The sequence below is a fragment of the Rosa rugosa genome, chromosome 4 (genome assembly GCF_958449725.1).
Source record: "Rosa rugosa chromosome 4, drRosRugo1.1, whole genome shotgun sequence".
Lineage (NCBI taxonomy): Eukaryota > Viridiplantae > Streptophyta > Magnoliopsida > Rosales > Rosaceae > Rosa > Rosa rugosa.
Genome location: NC_084823.1, coordinates 50,087,917 through 50,095,037, shown reverse-complemented (window position 1 = coordinate 50,095,037; position 7,121 = coordinate 50,087,917). Strand labels below are relative to the sequence as shown.

At 36.0% G+C, this 7,121-nt stretch overlaps 1 protein-coding gene across 1 annotated transcript; it reads right to left on the bottom strand.

Annotated features, from left to right (window-relative positions):
- Nucleotides 1-228: 228 nt before the first annotated feature.
- Nucleotides 229-2,829, bottom strand: LOC133744965 (uncharacterized). Its single transcript, XM_062172980.1, has 7 exons — nucleotides 2,679-2,829; nucleotides 1,843-2,560; nucleotides 1,587-1,700; nucleotides 1,131-1,223; nucleotides 789-830; nucleotides 618-656; nucleotides 229-489 (listed from the first exon to the last, which is right to left on the bottom strand). Exons 3-7 carry the CDS (start codon nucleotides 1,659-1,661, stop codon nucleotides 229-231), a joined length of 510 nt encoding a protein of 169 aa, XP_062028964.1. The 5' UTR covers nucleotides 1,662-1,700; nucleotides 1,843-2,560; nucleotides 2,679-2,829.
- Between the last annotated feature and the right edge of the window lie 4,292 nt (nucleotides 2,830-7,121).

Genomic DNA, 7,121 nt, shown 5'->3' with positions numbered 1-7,121 from the left:
GGTTGTGTTGGCAGTTGGCATCAAGGAATGAATCATCAGTTTATATTCCTTTGTGTAATTTCCTTTTATCATTTGATCCAATCTTTTACTTTTGTGTAATACCAAGGATACAAAATGAATTCATACCAAGTCTCAAAAAAACATAGACAAATTTTGAAAGCCTTCTCGGCTCCCATGGAAAATCAGCAGAAAAACAAGTTAGAAATGTTCAAATGTGGCTTGTAAATTTTATTTGGAAAGAGCTAAAATTACATAACGTCCAATAAATATGTTAATGCTTCCTTTCAAGTCATTGGGGTAATATTTGGTACAAGACCAGCCCATTACATTCACAAGCACAAAGCTTGAATTTTCTTCATCAATCGGGACACTTAAAAACCTCCTGGCAACAGCTACAGGATCTTCGTTTTTCATAAAACAGCATTCCACAACTGACCTGAACAGCCTCAATCCTGAAGCTGAATTCCCTACTGCAACCACCCTGCATTCCTATTCATTTCAGGCAAGTAAAATCATCAAATTCATAATTCTCACATTGGAGGTACTGAGGACAAGAAAAAGAACATTTGCTATATAGCTTTAGCTCATAAGAATCACGAAGGAACAGTAATCCTTACATTTATGTAAATATCACACTTCAAAAGGCGTGCAACTGCCTGCATCCAAATCATATTGTTAGAAGATTTTAACTATCAGATACAATGTAAAGCTATAGATGATTTGCCTTAAATACATTTATTTCTTTTGAAAGGGATAATCAGTAAAGCATAATTAGATAATTTCTGCACCCGTGAGTTGCGATTCAACTGTTCCCTGTTTTTAGCACAGTCCTGCATACAAAAGAAGAATTCAGGAAAGAAGCCAGCTTTACCCCTCATCTCCAGCAGTAATATATTTGGTCTAACTAATCATGGACCAGCTACCTAGAAATCAACTATTGCACATATTATCCTCACACTAACTAATACAATAAAACTAAACACCCTCTGAACCCCTTTAACAAAAAACTTTAATCACTACATTCATTACAGCACTAAACCAAGTGTTCTGTACCACGACTGCACGGAGTGCTTCCAAACACATGAGATTTTAACAAGATTTGTTTAAGAAAGCTAAGCAACACTACCCACCTTCTCAATCTCATATTTTGCGCAAAGTCCACCATCCTGAAACGCAGTCTTGATGACTTCATATTGCGGGCGGCCATTCAGTATTTCTGCTGCCTGAACCAAAATGTTATGTCCTCAAATAAAATAAAACAAATTGGTACAAAAGAGCACATAATTTCCAAGTAACAAATAAAGCAATATGAAATATCATTAGTGGTAAAAAAAAAATTGAACCTCAGATCTGAAAGAATGAATGAATTACGTTGAAATGAAAAATGAATACCTTTCCTATAGCTTAGAAACTACATCAATTCATGAGACTAGCTCATCTGGTTTACGAAGAAATTGTGGTTTACGAAGTATCACTATTTTGTGAACCACATGAGTGCTATTATTACACTTTTTAAACGCCAAACGGCCAAACCACAAGTACCATTTGTAACTTCTGGACAAACAATAACAAAGGATCTGCCATACCTTAGTTGCCGGAATACTAGTTGTAGACAAAAGTTCAAGAAAAGCCCCAGCCTGGTCCACAATATCTGGATGCATAGTCCTTCTGGTATTTGATATTGTCAAGCTACGCTCAGCCTGACAAAATTTAGAATACAAGAATTTCGTTTGTGAATTAAATTACAAATTATTTGAAATAAACAACGTATCAATAATTCAAACATTTCCATTAAAAGTTTTTTTGTGACATACCGTATTCAGTGTGCAAGAAATGCCATACCCTTTTAAAAACTAGTGCACAAACGGCCAAGCTTCTTGCACCTCATTTTCTGCACAAAACAATGCAAAAGGATCATGGTGAGAGTGTTACTTATTAATAGAAAAATGAAGTCACAGAAGAGTAGGTTCACATGGAAAATTATATTGATTTTTATACAGCCAGTGGAGATGCAAACTTCCCTTATAATGCATATGCGTTAAATGACTCAAGGTTAATGCCAAAATACATGTATACTATGTAACACTTGAATATTCACCATTAAGTAGTCTTCAACCTTTTTCATCATAAGTGGTTGAAATGGATCAAAAAATTGAGGGATTGTTATGGCAAGCATTCATACAAGTGATTTGCCTTCAGCTCATAACTAAAAGCTTCAGACACCAAATGATACTATAAAATCTTCAATTTCCCTAAATCACTAAATTGCCTAACAAGTAAATAAGGTACCTCGGCCTATTACGACGCATGAAGAATAAGAGGTTACTTCAAGCATGCCATATAAATCCAAAAAAGGGCCACACTTCTCCATTCCAATGTCATCGACATTTGTTTGTTGAAGTTCAATCGCCCCATATTTCTTTGCACGCATCTGTAAGGATTCTGTTGTCAACTTCCTCATACAAGTTTCTGGATTCATGTCATTAACAATGCAGTCAATGACAACCTTCCTGACCGTCAAGAATGATGGAGCTGGACCCACTGCAGCAAGATTGTTTTCCTGTTCATTAATGAAGCAAATTCAAGGTCAGTAAATTGTTGATCTCTCTTAACCTTCACCCCTAAGATGAGAATACCCGTGTTATAATAAGTATAAAAAATCACCAGGAGTTACTTACATTAAGAAAAAGCTTGCAACGCGTCAGTGCTGCAAGTGCCTGCATACAAATATTATGATGAAAAAAAGAAAAGAAAGAAGAGTTAAGTATTAAAGTAGCTATATATCAGAACGTAAAGCTAGATTTATAATGTAGAAACATGAGAAACACATTTGTGTACCCCTCTAGGGAGCAGGCAAGACATTCCCATTGTTTGATAAATTTCTCCTGCACGCAATAGTAGAGAACTAGAGATTAGAAAAGGCTAGACTGAAAAGTGATCTCCAGCATTACAAATGAAGAGGTCTTTGGTCTGACTTATGGAATAGCTAGGGAAGAAGCCAAATTCAGGCTCATACCACTCATATGATCGATTATCCTCACATTATTGACTTATGGAATAGCTAGGGAAGAAGTCAAATTCAGGCTCATACCACTCATATGATTATCCTCACATTACTTAATTCATTTTCACTAACACGTAGAAGAACTCTAAACCTTTATCAAACAAAATCTCTAAACCTTTCAACAACATATTGTGTAGCATCACAATTACATTGCATGCTTCCAAAAACCTAAATAATAAGCGCACATTTTTGTTTTTTTTTATTATTATTTTTTGGGGCATTTCATTATACACCCAATTTGTAAAAGATCTAATAGAAAAAACCCACCTATTATTTCTTTTCAATTTACACCTAATTATTGCTAACTAGGATAAAATATTAGATTTCATTTTTTGAAGAATTACACAAATTGCCATAATTTAAATCTGGCAAACATAAGTCAACTAGCAAAATTAACGTCATCTTTAAATACCTTAATCGTAGATCTTTTTTATTGGTCCCATTATTATCGCAATTTTCATTAAATTCATCATGATTGCTAGAATTATGGATCTTTTTTTACATAATTTTCTGAATTCAAAGGTTATATAGATTTAAGTGAATGTGATATTTACTTTTCGGTAATTTAAACTTTCTATTTTAAAAGTAACTTTCTGTTTTACTTACAACCTAACCGAAAGGTAGAGGTGTAAAGTTTTTAACCTAACTAATAGATTGTCTAAACTCCTTTTCTATAATTAAAGATTGCATGCAAAAAAAGTAAAAAACTCTCTCTAGGGTTTGAGAGAACGCCGCCCCGATGGGTGGCCGTTTCTGCAACTTTCTCCATCTCCGATGGAGATTATTGTCGGCACATCCATTGTTGTCGTATACCTCGAGTGCGGTGCATACCGTCTCCTCTTTTCTTCCGGTTTGCTTTTCAAAGGAGTGGTCTACAACTCCTCCAGCGGTGGCAGTTCGTGATATGTTCTCTTTCTCTTGGGTCTTTACAGCCTGGGATTCAAGGCTGCGCTCGACTTGGGCAAGCGGTCGCCGACCTTTTACTGGGAAATCAGAGTTAGGCCGGATCCGGATCTGGGATCCAGGGACGTTGAAGATTTTTTGGAATCTTGGCCGTGAGGTTGGGTGGCGGGGGTACTTGGCTGCACGCCTGAATTATGAGGATTCTCGCCCGGCTCTGCATCGGCCGGCATCTGACTACTGTGGGACGGAGGTTCAGTGGTTGGGGTTGGGTCTTCTCCGGCATGGGCTCGTGGTTCTGAGATCGGATCTTCTCCAGGATTGGCGGCGCGATCTGGTGTGGCGCGGCGGAGCAGGACGAGGGGTACTGGGGCTGTGCGTGGATGGTGGAGGCGGCGCCGTGGGTCCTTCCACTGGTGGCATTCGACGGTTGCAGTGGGAGGGTAGATGGGTGGGTGCCCAGAAAAGGTCTGATAGGGTGCCCATGTACTTGGGTGTCCAAATCAGATTCAGATGGGCTTGGGCTTTTGTCCAATCTGCTTTGGCAGATTTGACTTTGGTCTCAGGCCGGATTTGGATCCGTATTTGGGACCCAGGTCGCATTCATATCCGGATCTTGGATCCGAAACAGCTGCTCATATTGTTATGGTATTGGTTCTGGTTCTTAAGAGTTCGTCTGCCTAAATCCGAGGTTCTGAAACCCTTGGTCGCTTTCGATCTCTTGGTGAGCGAATCGCCTCTCCTAGGTGGTCATATCATCGGTTACAGTTACGGTTACTCTCCTATTTACACTGCTTCAGTGACATATGCAGTGCAGCAATGCCTTACGGCATCAAGTCACATGGTTACCTGGTTACCTTTTATTCTTGATGCGAGTGTGCATCTAAGTATGCTTTATTGTTTTTTCTTTATTACAGATGCGTTTGTGCATCTCGTTATGTTTTATTGCTTTCTTTTGATGTTTTATGCCTCACTCCATGTAATCCTCAATTTTCACTTAATATAGTTTGTCGTCTTCCTTTCAAAAAAAAAACTAATAGATTGTCTTTTTTTTTTTTTAATTACAACCTAAAGATTAGACAGGTACGTTTAGCTAACTTGATTTCTAGAAATTTTCATATCAACCTATTTATTAGAATCATTTTCAACATCAGCCTCTTTTTTAGGTATTCTATCATTGCGAGTTGACCATGTTTATTAGGTTGAAAGTCTCTATAATATATGCATATACCTATATAATAAAGTACTTGATTATTAGAACACTTTTTCTAGTTAATTTGATTTCAAGTATGTATCTAATATATAGGAGGTTTCTTTTTGTTTCTTTTTGTATGACACGGACACCTCTATATTACAATCTTTTTTTTTTTTTTTGTATCATACCTCTTTATTAGGTTTTATATTATATTATACCTATGATCGTAGAAGATACGACCCTTTTTTTAGCTTGAAGGTTTATGGTATTCAAGCCTCACTTACATCTAATTACTCAGTAGGTAAATTAGAAATGTAGTAGTTGAGAGTAGAAAGCTATCATGGGATTAATATGACAATATACCTAAAAAGAAGAAGAAAGTTATCCAAGAACAAGATACATACCTTATAATTAGAAATCTTTCGAGAATATAGAGAGCCACCGAGTGTGAGCCTAGAACTGAAAACACAATAACAAAAGCTTTTTTTCCCATTTCTTGACCCCATCTCGAATCCTTTTCTTTTCTTTAAGAACATTTCTTTAGTCGTTCTTCATAGACACAAGAGAGAAGTATCATACCTCCTTGCCCCCCGCCCTTTCTTTCAAGCAAGAAAAACATTTTCTCCCAGTGATTGAATCAAAATCTCTTTTCATCTTTTGAAACAATAATTGACCCCATAAAAGAAAATTGAAAATCTATTCGAAAACAAAATACCTACATATAAGGAAAACAATAATTGAAATTTGTGCTAGAAATGAACTACTATTGTAATGAGCATATATAGAAATATATACTCAAGTCAATAATCAAAATATAAAGTAAGGAAGAAATTAAGGACGTAATTGATTATGATTGATTTTTTAGCTTAATATTTCAAATTCAAATGGATGATAAGATTAAGCAAGTTACTTAATTTAACCCTCCATAATCAGAAGGGCATATTAGATATATCAAAAGAATGAGAAAAACCATTAATTATAGACATATACTCTATATGGAAGGTTTGCTTATGTAGAGTGGGTGTAAATTGAAAGAAAAATATCTATGGGTTTTTCTCATTAGAAGCTTATATTTTTGGGTTTATATCTAATTTTCTCTTATTATTTTTTTTAAGAATACAACATGAGAAGGAAACTTATGCCATACGAACCTTTTTTTATCCCAAATTTTGAGCAAAGTCCACCTTCTTGATTCCCAATCTTGATGAGGATATGTCTCCGATCACCGTTTAGTGTTTCTATTGCCTGAAATCAAAATGTTGTGCACTCAAATCAGAAATTAATATAACATCAGCTTCACTGAAAAGTACTTGAGCAGCATAGGTATCGTATGTCATATCTCAGTTATACAAGGATAAAGTGTCACTGACCATGCAGTAACATGTATATATTCTGCAATAAAACATTACTTATATGTGATTACTATTAACATGAAACAAAAATATTTTACAAGATGTTGCCTAAGAAGAGAAAGAATGACATTGACAGAAGTGACATAAATGACTTGATACAAGTTTGGTAAGTAGAGCAAAATCATGTGGACGAAAAGAATAGCTCCTTAGTTATTAGAAAAAAAGAAGAGAGGATCTGTTGTGTGTACCATATGTGGTGGAACATGAGTTGCTGTCAAAAGTTCAACGAGACGCCTAGCCTTGATAAAATAATTTCGGCCCTTAGTCCTTCTGGTTGTTGAGATTGTCAAAGAACGCTCGGCCTGACCACAATTTGAGATATAACATTACATTTGTCCATCACATCTAACATAATTTGGAATAAACTGCTGATCAACAATTCGTATCTACATTACAGTGAGTAGTTGTAAGCGATCGATAGGAGATATATATATATATATATCAAAGCTATTGGCTCCCCAGTAGTCTCCACAAGAACAGATACCACCTTGCAAAGAGGTGAAAACGAATCCTGTATATCCCTCACAGTTATTAGCACTCCTATCTAGCA

Excerpts from the sequence above, each read along its gene's own strand:
- LOC133744965 (XM_062172980.1), bottom strand. The coding sequence starts at position 1,661 with ATGCATCCAGATATTGTGGACCAGGCTGGGGCTTTTCTTGAACTTTTG. Across the intron at positions 831-1,130 it reads CAAAATATGAGATTGAGAAG|GACTGTGCTAAAAACAGGGA; the intron begins GTGGGTAGTGTT and ends TTTTGTATGCAG. Across the intron at positions 657-788 it reads AGTTGAATCGCAACTCACGG|GCAGTTGCACGCCTTTTGAA; the intron begins GTGCAGAAATTA and ends ATTTGGATGCAG.